This window comes from Mus caroli, chromosome 1 (assembly GCF_900094665.2).
Source record: "Mus caroli chromosome 1, CAROLI_EIJ_v1.1, whole genome shotgun sequence".
NCBI lineage: Eukaryota > Metazoa > Chordata > Mammalia > Rodentia > Muridae > Mus > Mus caroli.
The window spans coordinates 181,118,346-181,135,157 of NC_034570.1; the positions used below are offsets into that span (position 1 = coordinate 181,118,346).

Sequence of the window (16,812 nt, forward strand, 5' to 3'; positions counted from 1 at the left end):
TCTTCTTCTTCTTCTTCTTCTTCTTCTTCTTCTTCTTCTTCTTCTTCTTCTTCTTCTTCTTCTTCTTCTTCTTCTTCTTCTTCTTCCTCCTCTCTCTCTCTCTCCTACCCTCTTAATTCCCTCTCCATGCCCTAAATAAACTCTATTCTACACTATACCGTTGGCTAGTCCCTCAGGGGGAAGAGATGCCTCGGCATGGACCTACTGAGGCACCCCCTCCCCCCACACCTCACCACACCCCCATAGAACATATATTAATATTCTTTATCTTTTTATGATGACAACACTCACCATCTCTTTTGCCAACAGCAAATGACCAAGATCTGGTCCTCTACCCACTAGAAACCCTGGGTTCTTCTCCAGCTAGTCTGGGTGCCCCCATGCAGAGTGCGCCACATAAACCACACTGCACACCCAGTGTAGGCAGTGAGAAGCCCGCCCGCCCACATCAGTAAGGCATGGATTGCCTTGCTAGACAGAACAGCAGGTCAGCTTTGCTAACTGTTCTCCCCATGCGCCTATACTGGGAGTTCACTCTGCTGTCTCGTAACACTCGTTCACATTCCCGCCATGTTCCTATCCCTGTGTTCTTATGGACCTGTGGGTCCATAAAAGCAGCAGTTCTTGGGCTGCAGAGATAGCTCAGTAGTTTAGAGCACTGACTGCTCTTCCAGAGGTCATGAGTTCAAATCCCAGCAACCCACATGGTGGCTCACAACCATCTGCAATGAGATCTGATGCCCTCTTCTGGAGTGCCTGAGGATAGCTAGTGTGCTTATATATAATAATAAATAAATAGACCAGAGCAACCACGGCCAGGAAAAAAAAAAAAGCAGCGGTTCTCAACCTTCCTAACGCTGCAACTCTTTAATACAGTTTCACATGCGGTGGCGACCCCCACAACCATAAAATGATTTCCATTGCTACTTCATCATTGTAATTTTGCTACTACTATGAATCCTAATGTAAACATCTGTGTTTTCTGACAGTCTTAGGACCCACAGGCTGAGAACCACTGGCCTCAGCTTTCATCCCTAAAGATCTGCTTTGGGAGAGATCCTTGCAAATTTGGTCTATGTAAGGTTCTCTAACACCGAAGCTAGGGAGCTCAGGGCACACAGATTCAGCGAAGCAACACGGGTCCTTCCCTCCCGTACCACTGAGCACGTGCCTCAGTTTCCCTATCTGTAAAGGTAGGGGATTAATTCCTGGAATCACTACAATGCCAAGAGACCGGTTCTTCCAAACTGGTTTCAGGCTTCCTCCCCATCTAAAGCAGCTACCCATATCGGGTAGTGTTATTTCCTCCTTTGCGTTCATCCCCACCAGCCCAGACACTAAATGGGGTCTGAAGGGGACACTGGGGGAGGAAAGGGAAGGCTTGGATCATCCAGCCGGCCCCAGACCCCCCTAACTTAGTGCGCACGCTCAGGCCGGTCACTTTGCACAAACTGTAGGCCATGTGACCCCAGCTCACCCTCACACTAAAATCTAGAAGGGTCTGAGGTCTGAACTCAGACCCACAGCGACAAGGCGGGGCGAAGGAAGCGCGGGGTGGGGCGTCAGGGCCACGCCCTGCCTCCACCAGGCCTCGCGTGGGTCCCCGCCACCAGTCAGCTCGGGACAGCCGCGGGCCCAGGCCGCGCCGCCTACCTCCTCGCCGCCGTAGCGGGCCAGCTCCTCCTCGGTGAAGAGCCGCACCGGGGGCCCGCGTTCTGCGGGGCGCAGCGTCTGCCCAGCCCAGGCTGAGGGCACTGGGACCAGAGCCAGCGACAGGACGAGCTCCGCCAGCAGCCGCAGCCGCCACCAGGGCGCGGGGCGCGCCATAGACAGCGAGGAGCAGGAGGGAGGACGGCGGGGCGGAGCACAGTCGGCTCCTAGGGAGGGGCCCTGTAATACAGGACCCAGCCTTATCAATTTGTCCTCTCCTCCTTTCTCTCTGACGCTAAGTCCTACTACATAGCCTGTAATGTTCTTGAACTGGTGGCGATCCTTCTGCCTCCGTCTCCAGAGAATTGGGATTGTACACTAGTGGCACCAGGCCCGAGTAACTCCCCCACCCCCCCTTTTCTTCCTTCCTTCCTTCCTTCCTTCCTTCCTTCCTTCCTTCCTTCCTTCCTTCCTCTTTCCTTCCTTCCTTCCTCTCTCCCTCCCTCCCTTCCTTCTTTCTTTCTTCTCTCCATCCCTTTCTCTCCCTTACTCCCTTCCTCTCCTTCCCCCATCTTTCTTTCCTTCCTTCCCTCACTCTCTTCCTTCCTCTTCCCCCTCTGTCTTTCCCTCATTCCTTTCTTTTCTTTTTTCCTTTCCTTTCCTTTCTTTTCCCTTCCCTTCCTCTCCTCTCCCCTTCCCTTTCTCCCTCTTTTCTCATCTGTCTTTCTCTCCTTCCTTTCCCTTTCCCTTTCCCTTTCCCTTTCCCTTTCCCTTTCCCTTCCCTTCCCTTCCTCTCCTCTCCCATTTCCTCCCCTCCCTTCCTTTCCTTCCAGGATTTCCTTCTGTAGTTCAGGCTGGCTATATCCCAAGGCTGACCTTGCAGGGATCCTCCTAGCCTGGCTCTTTTATAGAATTGTGTTGCAGCGAACATGATTATGGCTTTGAAGGCTGTGCCAAACTCACAACACATTATCTGCTTTATACCAAGTCGCAGAATCTCAAGGTTGAAGAGGCCCTTCTAACTCCCAGGGTGAAATATCACAGCCTTCTTGAGGCCTAACACATCTTGACAATATCTCTGGCCTTGAGCACTCTGGCTGCTCCAGCCTCCTCTCTGCAGGCCTGTGTGTCAGGAAGCCAAAAGTTTCTTCCTGCAGTTTCTCCTGACCACAAAAAATGCGTTGCCTGTTCTTCCAGAGGTCCTGGATTCTACACTTACACAGCAGTTCACAAACATCTGTAACTCCAGTCCCAGGGGCCCTGACACCCTTTCTGGCCTCTGCAGGCACCAGGCACAAACGTGGTACACAAGCAAAACAGCCATACACATAAATAAAATTTTAAAAGAAAGTAGAAATTATTTTCCAATAATGTTTCCTAGTATTTATTTCTTAGCTGTATCCAACAGGAAAGCAGACTGCTGGCCACACAGGTGACAGAGGCTGAGGCTGAGACCTGTGGCAAAGACCGGCCACAGGGAGGAGGAGGCGTGGCTCACATGTCTGGAGCTATGAAATAAGAGGCTGGAATCTTGGGAGGGAAGCTAAAGTTTGATGGCTGCGGTGGTCTAAGGCAGGGAATGGATGCTCACAGCGGATCCTGGCTCTCCCTTCCCTTGGACCTGCCAGTGTCAGGCAGCACTTCCCCTTGATGGAATTCAAAGGAAACTCTGCTCTAAAGGCTTTCTGATGGCTCATTTTTATTCCCTGTGCTCTGTGAACAGTGTATTAGCACTCAATATACTAATTAGTAACTAATTGTTAATTAGCAATGAACGTGCTAATTGATAACTAATTAGTATTAGTAACAAATACGTTATTCACAACCAATGATTTACAAGAAGTAATTTAAGGCAATAAAGGCTTATTTTGACTCACAGTTTTGCGGATTCCGTCCCCCAGGGTGGGAAACACGTGGGATGGGGGTAGGCCGTGTGTGTCCACACCTCAGCAATCAGGAGGCAGAGAGGAAACCGCCAGAGTTACTTACTTTTTCTTTCACCATTTCTCTTCATCCCTGGACCCCACCTGTGCAATGGCGCTGTCCACATCTGGGGCAGGTATTCTCCTGTCTGGAAAGGCGCCACAGACACACATAAAGGCGTGCTCACCAAACACTCTTGGGTTCTTCATTCAATCAAGTTGACAATCAAAGTCAACCACCACAAACAGGTAGCGACAGTTTCATATTACCCATAAGGCTACTGGGCACAGGAAGGCTAAATGACCTTACCAAGACAACAGGCCCAGAGCAGAGCAGAGATAGAACCTGATAGGGTATCAGGGTGCCAGGTTATCGATTTCACTAGCTCTTCCTCTGATGTTCCCAGGTAGACTTTGAGTGCAGAAATGGCACAGACAACTGGGCATACAATTTGTGGTTTGAATAAAAGTGTTTCCCGTCGGCCCTTAGGGAGTGGGATTATTAGGAGATGCGGCCTTGCTGGAGTAGGTGTGGCTTTATTGGAAGAAGTGTGACCCTGGGGTCAGGCTTCGAGGCTGCAGAATTTCAAGCCAGGCCTTGTTGAAGTAGAAACTCAAGGGTTCTTTGGAAAGTCAGTTGTGTTGGATGGAGTTTTGTTGGGGCAAACACGTGAAGGAGTGTTTTCTGAAGTGGACAGAGGTCTGAAAGGCTAAGATGATCATGAAGGGACGTTTCCCTAAGGCAGACACAGGAGAAAGGGTGTTCTGTTAAAACAAACAAAAGGACACATGATAAAGGATTCTTTACTAAGGACAGACATATACTGGTTTACCTTCCATTGTGTAGTTGAGCTCCATTTGTCGGGACTCCACAGAGAGAAACACATCAAAAAACTTCTGGTGGTGTGCTGTGGCTTCTTGTTTTCGTGGACTCGGGCCGAGTGACAGAGTGATGTCAGCTGAGACAGATGCATGTGCTGAGGCGAGACCCGTGGAGGACATGTGATGTTTGGAGAGAGGATAGAGGGTGCGACAGGCACCAGTGACTGAGACTGAGCTTGGCTTGCTTATAGAGCTGCCTGTGTAATATTTGTTCTCAAGCCCTCACTGATCTTCACTTTGCTGACAAAGGCACAGCCAAGAACTTCTCCTGGCGAGAATCCCTCCTGGCCCCTCCTGTTGACTTGTGCTGAGTCTGAGGCCTGGCTGTCTCTCTTCGGTCGTGCCACAGCTGCTGATTGGTGTTTGCGATCCACACTCTATAGAACTAGACTGCTGGTGTATCTGTGAAGTGTTTGAGAGTGGACCTAGCTGACGCTGCTGACCTGTGAACTGACAACACAGATGGGATTTGCTCCAAAAAAACCTTTCTAAACAAGTCCAGTTCCCCTGTATCCTTTCTTTTCCACTACCCCTGGTAGGTGGTAAGTTGAAAGGGAGGTTAAATCGTTTAAGATTAGGTTTGAGGGGGCTGGTGAGATGGCTCAGTGGGTAAGAGCACCCGACTGCTCTTCCGAAGGTCCAGAGTTCAAATCCCAGCAACCACATGGTGGCTCACAACCATCCGCAACGAGATCTGGTGCCCTCTTCTGGAATGTCTGAAGACAGCTACAGTGTACTTACATATAATAATAAATAAAATCAAAAAAAAAAAAAGATTAGGTTTGAAATAAAATTAAAGTTACACCGAGTGGCTCACTCTCTTCCTGCTGCTTAGGAATCCAGGTATAGAATTCGCAGCTGCCTCTCCAGCACCATGTCTGCCTGGAGGCTGCCAGGCTTCCTGTCATGATGACAATGACAATGACTGCCAGGCTTCCTGTCATGATGACAATGGACTAAACCTCTGAACTGTAAGCCAGCCCCAATTCAATTCTTTCTTGTATAAGAGTTGTTGTGGTCACGGCGTCTCTTCACAACAGTGGGAACCCCCACTAAGACACAAGCCAGGGCCTCAGAGAGCTGGCGGTGACGCTCCCACATATTTGGGAGTGGGTTAGTTTCCTCGGGCTGCTGAACTGAAGGAGCACAAACCAGAAAACTTACAGATGTGTCTGATCTCGCGGCACTGTAACTCGATGTTGTCATCTACAAAGTTCATTTTTGAGAAATATGCAACCTAGTTACAAAAAAAAAATTCATGTTTTAATCAAGTTTGTGATTTTATGTGGAGATCTTGCTGGCCTGGGGCACACAGAGCCCAGGGATGAAAGGGAGACCTGCAGCCATCATGTGAGTAACTGGGGAGCCACTTTGCCTTTGCCGATGGGCCACTCCAGGATGTCCTGGAGTGTAGGGGAAGGTTATTGCATGGTGTCCTCCTGCCTTGACATCATATCCATGTTTATTGTGTTTTTAATGAAAATGTCCCTCACAGGGTCATATATTTGATGCTTTGTTCCCAGTTGGTAGAGCTGTTTGGAAAAGATTAAAGTGTGTGACCTTGTTGAGGGTATGTCCCTGAGGGTGAGCTTTGGGGTTTCTGAAGGTTCATGAACCCTCAAAGCTTTCTCTCAGCCTCTTGGTTGCAGATCAAGATGCAAGCCTCCCTCCACCATCATGTACTCTAACATCTAAAACTGAGAGCCAAAGTAAATGCTTCTTGTATAAATTGCCTTGTTCATGGCAGTCTCTCACAGAGACAAAACACCTTCTGTCTTCTTATAAAGACACAGACCACACTGGACTACCCCATCCCACTTACACCCAATTAAATCCTCAATGACTCTATTCCCAACAAAGTCACATTTTGAGGTAGATCCACATAGTTTGAGGGGACATAAACTCATTACACGACTCTCTAGGATAGAGACAGTAGTTGAAGCCATGAGATGAGATCGTTGCTTTCTTGCCCCTAGAGAACAAGTGGAAAGAAGATAGACAGGGAAGCTAGCTTTGAAAATGGTTTTGTTGGCCGGGCGGTGGTGGCGCATGCCTTTAATCCCAGCATTTGGGAGGCAGAGGCAGGTGGATTTCTGAGTTCAAGGCCAGCCTGGTCTACAGAGTGAGTTCCAGGACAGCTAGGGTACCCTGTCTCAAAAAACAAAAACAAACAAACAAAAAAAACAAAATTGTTTTGTTGGACTAGGAGGAGGAACCAGGGCACAAGACTGGGAGAGGAGAGAGCAGGTAGGAGTTAGGGGTCCTGAGAGCCCAGACAGAAAGTGTGTCCTGGGGGAAGGGGCTGGGGCCCAGAGAGGAAGAGAGGATCCAGCAGAGAGTAAGAGAGTAAAAAGCACAGGGGAGGAGAGATGGCTCAGTGGCCCAGGGCTTGCCTTGTTCACCTGAGTTCAACCCCTGGAACAGACTACAAAAAGTTGTCTTACGGAAGAGTTGGGAAAAAGATTGAGGGACCCCAAGAGAACAGGGACTCCACAAGAAGGCCAACAGAATCAGCTAACCTGGACGCTTGTGGGGCTCCCAGAGACTGAATCACCAACCAAAGAGCAAGCACAAACAAAAGTTGGCCTAGGCCCCTGCACCTATAGCAGATTAGCAGCTTGGTCTTCATGCAGGTCCTCCAACAACTGGAGCAGGGGCTGTCCCTGAGACTGTTGCCTACCTGTCTGCCTGTGTATCCTGCACCCCTAAATGGACAGCCTTGTCTGGCCTTAGTGGGAGAGGATGTGTGCCTAGTCCTGAAATCCTCTTGTGTGGGGGTGTGGGGGTATGAGGGCATGGGGAATTAAGATGGGTGTGGGGGAGGGTTGACACCCAGAGGGGGGTTTCCCTTTCTAAGGTAAATGGGGGGAGGACTTACTTGAGGGGGTACTGGGAGTAGAGGAAGGGCTGATATTGGTTTGTAAAGTGAATAAATAAATTTAATTTTAAAAGTTGTCCCCTGATCTCCACATACACACCACACACCATCACACACACACACACATACTAGCAATACATAAGACAAACAAGAAGGGACATGAGGAAACAGCCACCTGGCCTGAAAAACAGAAGTCACACACTTCTGAAGCATGACCCTGGGAGAAGAGTCCTTGGGGACCTCAAGGGCTGAAACCCCTATTTTATGTTCTCTCCACACTCATTCCACAGAGCCACAGGAATGAGGGAGCTGGGCATCTTGCTCATTTCTGGATCCGGTGTGGATGCGGCACAGTGTATGTGTGTTAAACTTAGTTGACTATGGTGTTAGCCAGTAGTGAGTATGGCCTCAGATCTGTCTGGTTCTTCTCGGCTATTAAATCCTGTATGGCACATTCCATCAGCTACCCTTTATCAACACAGTGGGAAATTTAATTTGTTCCTGGTTTGTTTGTTTGTTTGTTTGTTTGTTTTTCGAGACAGGGTTTCTCTGTATAGCCATGGCTGTCCTGGAACTCACTCTGTAGACCAGGCTGGCTTCGAACTCAGAAATCCACCTGCCTCTGCCTCCCAAGTGCTGGGATCAAAGGTGTGCGCCACCACCGCCCGGCTGTTGCTGGTATTTTTGTTTGGTAAATGTCTTTATGGTTTGAATAACTCTGATAAAATGTCATGATCAAAGGTAACTTGGGAAAGAAAGGGTTTAATTTCACCTTACAGTTTAAAAATCTATCACCCAGAGAAGTCGGGGCAGGAGCTGATGCAGAGGCCATGGAGGGGTGCTGCTTACTGGCTTACTCCTCATGGCTTGCTCAGCTTGCTTTCTTATTGCACTCAGGACCATCAGCCCAGGCAGGGTGGCACTGCCCAAGTGAGCCGGGCCCTCCCACATCTATCACCAACCAAGAAAATGTACCGCAGGCTTGCCCACAGGCCAATACAGTGGAGTCAGTTTTTTAATTGACTTTCACTCCTCCAAAGTTGTGTCCAGTTGACATAAAACCAGCTGGTACAATAGCATTCATTAAATGAGATGTAAACTGGTATTCCATTAATGAACTTACCCAGAGTTTGTTAGGTACCTACATGGTATTAAGCGCTACACATACTGACTGTCTATAGCTGCTTCTCAAAGTTTTGGCAATCATCAAGTGCGCATTTGTCTACATTCTGGCCCATTTAATAGATGGAAGAGCAGAGGACCAGGTGGAAGGGCAGGCAAAGAGTGGTGGTAAGACAAAAAGAGGGGAGCCCACTTCTCCCTGGCACACTTTGATAAAAATGTTAAACTTTTACCAGAGATCTGCTAAGTTCTTAAGTCTTCCTTCCGATGCTCATTCTGATAAATAAGCAACAGCATTTACCAGATGAGGCAATTGGATGCCATGACCAGTATTAGGCTGGAACCCCTGCTCACCCCCTGCACAAGGTAGGGAAACCTCCCTCCCCTCCTTCCCCCAACCCTGCCCCCACAGAGACACCCTACCGCCACTCCTGTCTGCTTGGAGAAAACTCCTGGCTAACACATCATCACTCCTTGTCTCACTGTTTCCAGCATCCCACCAAGAGTGCCCACCCAGGGGCTTAGGTTTTGACCATGTATGGACACAAGCCTAGCTCCTAGCTGGCAGGTCACCACTCCTTGCCTAAAACCTATAAAACTGCCTTGCTTTAGCCTAGGAGTGGGACTTTGCTGACCCCCACCTGTGAGATTGGTGAACCCTCTTGAGAGCTGCCAGCTAATAAACCAATTTTTATCTATTTTTAATCTGGTCTAATCTGGCCTATATCTGTGTCACCGAGAGAGAGAAAATGTCTATCAACCAAGAGCAGATCCTGCTGGGCTCCACCTTCTGTCCTGGCTGTCTTACATAGACTCAGATAGCCAGCTGACCACCTTATGGCATTACCAGCCACAGGTACTTACACACACTCTACAGGAACCTTAGTAAACAATACAACTATTGCAACCCATTGCTTGGCTCTGGAAGGTGCAACCTGCAGGAGCCAGGGTTGTTTCACACAGTCCATATCAGACTGCTGGCTGTCACAAGCCTTGTTGAATTCTAGAATTTTGTTATTCCTTTTTCAGGTGAAATAACTTCTCGGTCATCACTCTCTCCCTATCCTTACTGACAGAAGGTATCCTCATTACCTCAGTGTACTAATCTGTAAAATAGAGAGAGAGAAAGAAAAATGTTTCCTTTGCAGGATTCCTTGAAGGATCAAGACGTAAGCGTACGGAAAACTTGGTACACAAAGGGCTCTTTGGACATTTATTGTCATTATACACCGCAAGGCCCAGTTTCCTCTCCCCTTACTGGGCATTCCGACTGGCCTTTGTGCCATGCTGCACTCGGGCACTCCATTTTTCTGCCCGTAACAAAGAGAGGAAGTGCGAGGCTATTGCTTGCCTCTTTAGCTGGGAGGTTGAGCCCAGCTGGTTCTTCTCCCCACCTCTCCCGGCACCTAGAACTACAACTCCCAGCGTCTCCCGCGGCGGCAGCAGGAGCTGCGCATGCGTTGAGCGCCGCCACGCCTGGTCTTGGGCGGTAGACTAAAGCGGGTCTTGCTTAGTAGAGCGGGCACATCTTGGAGCTCGCGTCTCCTGCGGCGTCGCGGTCCCTGGTGAGCCTGTAGCGGGCCAGTGCCATGATCCGACAAGAACTCTCCACGTCCTACCAGGAGGTGCGGACCGGGCGGGCGCGGAGGGCGGGCAGGGCGCAGCGATCCCCTTGCAGGTGGATGATTGGCACTTCGTGGCATGCGGGCTTTGCAGCAGGTGGAGCCCCTGCGTGGTCCCGGCACGCGGGGATAACAAGGGACCTGGCGTCTGGCTGTGGGGAACGCGTGTGGCCAGCAGCTCCTCGGCAGCTCCTCGCCTTCCCCAGGACCCCAGCAGCCCTTTGTCTGTCGCCCGAACCTCCCGCTTCCTCTCGTAGAGCCGCGCTGGCTCCGGGCCCCTTCTGTTCCTCTGGTGTGGGGCTTCCCCGGTTCTGCCCTGCCTGGGTGTCTTTCCGCGACGCCGCATCCTTAGCCGTCAGCCACCACTGTCCAGGTTTGCTTGAGGCCGTGCAGCCGCCTCATACCGTTAGACCTTGTCCAACCAGAGCAGCCCAACCTTAGCTTGTCTCCATGTCCGTCTCCACCCACGGAGGCCCTGACCACACTGGAAACTCACACTCTCCAAACGAGTTAGCAGCGTGCTGAACTCAGCGCCCTGGGGTCACTGATGATCCCGTGAATACCAGGATGCAGAAAGCTCTTGCTTCTGCGGAGTTTTGGGGTACTAGCTTCAGAGGACCGCAGTGTAGCAGAGCTTATAAGATAATGTATTGAAATACAGGCTGTTCTGTTCGCAGAGCAAGGCCACAAGTAGATAGATTCAGGTGCTCACTGGAGTCGTGCCTAATGGTAGAAGGCTCTAGAGAGGCCCCGCCTCCCTTTGCGTTCTTCAGAGCTGTTTGAAGTCCCAAGAAGACTGGCTTGCATCTTTCTTGCCCGGGTTGTTTTGAGAGCGGACCTAATGGAATTAGGTATTTGCTGAGGTTCCGCTCTAGAAAGGAGCTTTCTGAGAAGTTTGGCCTGGGATAGGCAAAGGCTTGTGCTGGCTGCTGAGTATCAAGAAGGCGATTGGAGGGACGGGGATTGCCACTATACCTGGGTCATTGGGACCACTGTCTCTCTTGAGTTTTGTTTTGTTTCTTTTACGTAAATCATCTAGGGTAAATGTGGAAGATCTCTGAGGGCTGGGGGTGTCTGTAGCCGAGATGGTTCAGTACTTGCTTAGTACTAGGAGGTAGAGGCTGAAGGATCAGAAATTCGATTATTCCCCACTATAGTGAGTTTGAAGCCAGCCCGGATTACTTGAGACCCTGGCTCTGAGTGGAGAAAAGGTACCTTTTAACTTCATGTGATATCCTGATGAGCCTGGGCTGGACCCCTGCAAACCAGGGGGGTCACCTGCCGTCTTCCTAAAATGATGGGACACTTATCCCGATCTTTGCTTTCTCAGCAGCAAGATTTCTCCCGTCTGACAGGTCATGTGAGAAGACTGCTGAGCTAGATTGTGGTTGCCTGGTACCTGGACATCTGTCGCCTCTGCTCTGCCATTTGCACCCACATCTGTGGGCTTTAGTGTCCCACGGAGACACCAGTTTTGCTGTTGTCAGTTTTTTCTCTGAGTGGACTCTAAGCCACATTTCCTCTTCCTCTGGGAAGTGGTTAGGACCATGGGCTTTGGAATGAGACCAAGGTGGCGTGATTTCTGTTTCACTAACTGACTGTGGCTCTGGGAGATGCTGAAGGGTGACTCCAGTAGTTGTCCTGTTTGGAGTTGGAACTAGAGTCACTTTGGGTGTATTGCACAATGACAAGCGTTGGGCTCTGAATCGATCATTATGAGTGTCCTTAAAGATGCACCCCAAGGGGGTGCACACTGCAGGGGGCCCTGTAAAAATGGAGGCAGGGATTAGACATCAGGCACAGCTACCAATAGCCCTGAGAATGCCAGGGTAATCAGCAGAAGCTAGGAGACAGGCTGGGAATACAGGTCTCCCTCACTGCTCAGCGAGCCAGCCCTGCTAAATCCTTTCCTGTAGTTTCCCAGACTCAGGCTGTGAGAGAAGACAGAGGACTTGGTCTCACACATCCTGTGTCATGTGGCCTTTGTGCATGTGTGACAGTTATGTGGATGGCAGCTTCTGCTTTTTTTAGCCTAGAAAGACAAGGCCAGTCCAGCTAAACTGTTCACGCCTTCTCCTTCAGCTCAGCGAGGAGTTGGAGCAGGTGGTTGAGAACTCGGAGCAGGCAGACGAACGAGACAAGGAGCTGGTCCAGGTTCAAGGTCCAGGTGTCGTGCCAGGTGAGTGGGTTTAGGATGCTGGCTGTGTGCTGCTACGGCTGGAGGCCCAGTCTAGGCACCTTGCCAGCAGAGGGAGGGGACATCTCCTCTCCTCCACACTTGTACCCTGGAGTTGGGTCTCAAGGTCTGCCCCAGTTCTAAAGCACTACATATTTAATCAGCCTCCAGCTGGAGGACATGCCTTTTCAAGGTCTGTGTTCTTGATAGTGGGTTTGGAACCAGTTCCTGAAGCCAGGCCATTCTTTTTCCCCAAGGAGGTGCTGGCCAGCATGTCTTTAATGTCCTGATCATGTCCCAGAGCCCTGTGGGAGAAAACCTCTCGTCAGGCCTCCCCAGCCCTGCTGCCTGGTGGGTGGCTCACCTAGGCTGTTTCCCTGCTTCATACTCTACTTAGGCTCATGCCTCAGTGGTTTCCTTGAGCTGGGTGTATGCGACCTACATGTCTGTGTGCCCATGGGTACCACCTCTGTTGTTTAATTCCTGCTTCTGGAATTCTCAACCCCATTTTTAAGACATTTCTATTTGTGTGTCTGTGTGTCTGGGCGCATGCCCCTTATGTGAGGATGCTCACAGAAACCGGGAGGTGGCATTGGAGATGTGAGCACCTGACGTGCATAGATACTAGCAGCCCAAATTTGTATCCATGTTTATTTTGTGTGAAAGAGGGAAGGGTAGCCATTGTGGAGGTCAGCTTGTGGGAATCAGATCTCCTTCCACTGTGTGGATTCCAGGAATTGAACTCAGGTTCGTGGGGCTTAGCAAGTGTCTTTGCCCACCAAGACATCTTTCTGGTTCCTGCTCCTTGTGAGAGCTGGAGTGGGCAGGTGGCTAAGTGAGTGGGTTAGCAAGTAGACAGAGCCCAGCCTGGTTCCAGCTCTTTGGGGAAGCTGAGGAGGTATGTTCTGATCTTTTAGTTCCTCTGACTTGGGGGGGACAGGAAGTCCTGTGATTCTGCCCACTACCTACAGGAGTCCTCGGAAGCAGTAGAGCAGCTAGCTCTTCTCTCCCACAACTTTCCTAACGACCACATTTCATTCTCAAAAGAACTCTGCTAGTTGGCGTCTTCATTTTCTTTTCTTTTCCTTATTATTTTTTGGATTGAATATTTTCTTTTTTCTTTTATTTATTTTTGTAAAAGATTTATTTATTATTATACATAAGTACACTGTAGCTGACTTCAGATGCACTAGAAGAAGGTATCAGATCTCATTACGGGTGGTTGTGAGCCACCATGTGCTTGCTGGGAATTGAACTCAGGACCTTTGGAAGAACAGTCAGTGCTCTTACTGCTGAGCCATCTCTCCAACCCACATCTTCATTTTCTAGACGCAGACTGCAGACTCGGGCTTGGTGAAGCATGGAAACAGACCTGACCGCTCTAGACACTCTGACCCCTCTCCACCTACTGACTGGTGGCTTAAAAAAAAAATCATTTGTTTATTCTGTATGAAAGAGGGAGGAGTGGGCATTGTGGAGGTCAGGGGACAGCTTGTGGGAGCCAGATCTCCTTCCACTGTGTGGGTTCCAGGAATTGAACTCAGGCTATGGGGCTTTGCAAATGTCTTTGCCCATGAAGCCATCTTACTGGTCTGGTCTGGTTTGTTTGTTTGTTTGTTTGTTTATTATACATAAGTACATTGTGTAGCTGTTTTCAGATGTACCGGGCATCAGATCTCGTTACGGGTGGCTATGAGCCACTATGTGGTTGCTAGGATTTGAACTCAGGACCTTTGGAAGAACAGTCAGTGCTCCTAGCCACTGAGCCATCTCACCAGCCCAGTCTGGCTTATTTTTAAGTTGACACATAACTGTCTGTATTTGTGGGTTTCACTGTGGTATGTCAGTACATGTGTACATTCCCTGAGGATTCTATCATGGAAATCAGTGTATAATCTCATACGCTTATCACTTTGTGTTAAAACCATTAAAAACCTCTTCTGGTTATTTTGAAATACGTGACATATTGCTGCTAATTGGATGTCCCTTGGGACACACTGCTCCTGTCTACTGTCTTAATACCCTTGGCTCACCTCTCTCACGCTCCCCTCCCTGTTTCTGGCATCCACTGGCGAGGTCAGCTGTTTTAGAGTCCATGTGAGTGAATGAGCTCATGTGATGTCTTTCTGGGCCAGTATCAGTTCTTAGGTCCAGCCATGTCACAGATAAAAAGACTCGAGCTTCGTTTTACGGAAGGTTTTATGTAGCCCAGGCTGGTCTTGAACTCGCCGAGGACGGCTTGGAACTTGGACTCCTACCCTCACTAAGATTCGGTTGGAGGATAGTCTGCATAAATACGGACTCTCTCTGCCCTGTTGTTTTCTTCAGAGTTGATGTTGGACACGGGGAGCCAACAGACTGCCAGTGGACTTCTAGATTGTTATCTTGTAATTGATCTACTCCAAACCCTGGTTTGCAAGATGAGAGCGGCCCAGTTTCCCCTTATTTTTCAGACTCTTCCCAGCCATTTGGGATCAGCAGCAGGAGGTATCTTGCCTGGTGTGGTCATTTTTAAAACTTGTGAGCTTCTAGACTTGGTTTGCCATAATTGGGTCTCCTGGGCCACTGTGGATCCATGGCACCCCTGTATCTTCTTTCTCTCACTGGTCTGTCTGTCTCTCTCACTGTGCAGGCAAGGCTGGCTGGCCAGCGAGCCCCTCAGAGAGATGCCGTCTCAACCTGGCCAGCTCTGGGACTACAAGCATGATGCACCAGACATGGCTGTTTTACGTGTACAGTCCTAGGGATTGAGCTCTGATCCTTATGCCCTGAACCTTTGGGATGGTTCACATCCTTGGCTTTGTGAATAAGACTTCAGTAAATACGGGAGCTGACTCTTTGACGAGGCGATTTTGTCTTCTCTGGATACAGTGCACTGGCATATGGCTGGATCACATAGTATTTCTCTTCTTTCTTCTTGCCTGGCTTTGTTTGTTTGTTTGTTTGTTTGTTTTTGAGGCAGACTCTCCTGTATCTCAGCATGGCTTTGTTATGAAGGGGAAGATGGCTCTCATGACAGAGCAAGCACCAGCATATCTCCAGCCTCTGCTTTTCTTATTTTGATGTAGATGTTTGCCGTTGGGAACTCCCTTTTTTGAAGCTGGGTTACACTGTGCCGTCCAGGCTGGCTTTGAGGTCTCGTGACCATTGACTTTCTGGTTGCTTGGGTTGCAGAACTGGGCCACCACACTTGACTGTGCACCGACTTTATTCCTCCCATTAGAAACCTGCAGAGGAGTTGAGCTTGCTTCCCAGGACTCGTGTTGGGCAACTTACAGTCCCCTGTAACTCTAACTCTGGGGGACCCAGCACCCTCTTCTGGCCCTTGGGGGCACCTTCCCCACCAGGTATGGCACACATCCACAAAAATAAGTCTTAGGTCTTGGAAATTGTGATGCAGTAATGGAGCATTCAGAATTTAATGTGAGCTTACCCCTCCCAGAGAGCCGCCCTGTGTGCATTACTCCTGTGTCTCTGGCTGAAACAATTCCAACTCTGTTTCTTATTAGGCCAGGACAATGATAAAGAAGCCTCCAGCTTTGTTTGACATGGAAGGATTTTTTTTTTTAAATTTTCTTTATTTCTGAGAAGCTATGTCACTGAGGGTGATGTCCTTGGCTGGGCGCTTCCTCCCTGCATTCTGAATTCACCTCCTATTCTGTCCCTTTCTGGCCTTCCAAGTGTCTGCCTGTCTGTCCATCCATCCATCTGCCTGCCTGTCTTTTTGTCTTTTTTGGTTTTAATTTCTTCTCTCCCTCTCCCCTCGTCTTTCTCTTCTCCCTCTCTTCTTTTTGTCTATCCATCCATCCATTCTTTTATTCATCCATCCCTTTTTTTCTGAGATATGATCTCCCTGTAGCCAGGTTGGCCTTGAACTTGTACTCCCTACCTCAGCCTCCCCAGTGCTGGGATGGCAGGTCAGACCCTCCACTCCTGCCTCCAGGTCTCTCTCTCTCTGCCTCTGGGCAGCTTGCCTAAGTTTTCTTGAGAGAGGAAGCTCTTTGAGGTAAATAGAATGTGAGTGCCTGTCCAGATCTTACTTAGTGGTTTTTAGCTGTCCTTTAATGGTCTCTGTGCCTCCCTTCATGTCCTTCTCCGTAATTTCCACTGTGCAGATCTTTTCTCGGCAGCTTCCCTTAGATGCTACAAGCGTTCTTTGCGGTTCTCTTCTCACCACTGACGACTGGCTTATTTCAATAAACCTGACTTCAGGTCTGGAGCTCACTCTGCTTGGTGTAGCCTGTTTGCACTGCTGCCTCTCTTCATATTTTTCATTCATTGGCGTCTTCATCTCTTACACCTTTCCTTCTGTACCCCAAGACTGTTCTCTGAGTAGTCCCAGCTGTCCTGGCCTCTGTCATATAGCTCTAGCTGTCCTGGGACTCGCTCTGTACACCAGGCAGGCCTCAAACTCACAGAGATCACAGAGAGAGCGATCCCCCTGCCTCTGCCTCCCGAGTGCTGGCATTAAAGGTGTGCCCCACCTTGGGCTTCATCTTTCATTTCTTTTCTTTCTTTCTTCCTCTCTTTCTTTCTTTCTTTCTTTCCTTTTTTTTTTTT

General features: G+C 49.4%; 2 protein-coding genes across 2 annotated transcripts in view; one reads left to right on the top strand and one right to left on the bottom strand.

The window, feature by feature from the left end:
- The window catches only part of Nenf (neudesin neurotrophic factor), a 10,547-nt gene extending 8,573 nt beyond the window's left edge, over nt 1-1,974 (bottom strand). The window contains exon 1 of the mRNA XM_021170735.2: nt 1,654-1,974. Coding sequence (XP_021026394.1) covers nt 1,654-1,827 — 174 coding nt within the window. The 5' untranslated portion in view covers nt 1,828-1,974. The remainder of the gene's footprint in view (nt 1-1,653) is intronic.
- A 7,930-nt stretch (nt 1,975-9,904) lies between these two features.
- Nucleotides 9,905-16,812, top strand: part of Pacc1 (proton activated chloride channel 1) — a 23,922-nt gene continuing 17,014 nt past the window's right edge. The window contains exons 1-2 of the mRNA XM_021165628.2: nt 9,905-10,079; nt 12,159-12,255. Of these exons, the coding sequence (XP_021021287.1) occupies nt 10,044-10,079; nt 12,159-12,255 (133 nt within the window). The 5' untranslated portion in view covers nt 9,905-10,043. The remainder of the gene's footprint in view (nt 10,080-12,158; nt 12,256-16,812) is intronic.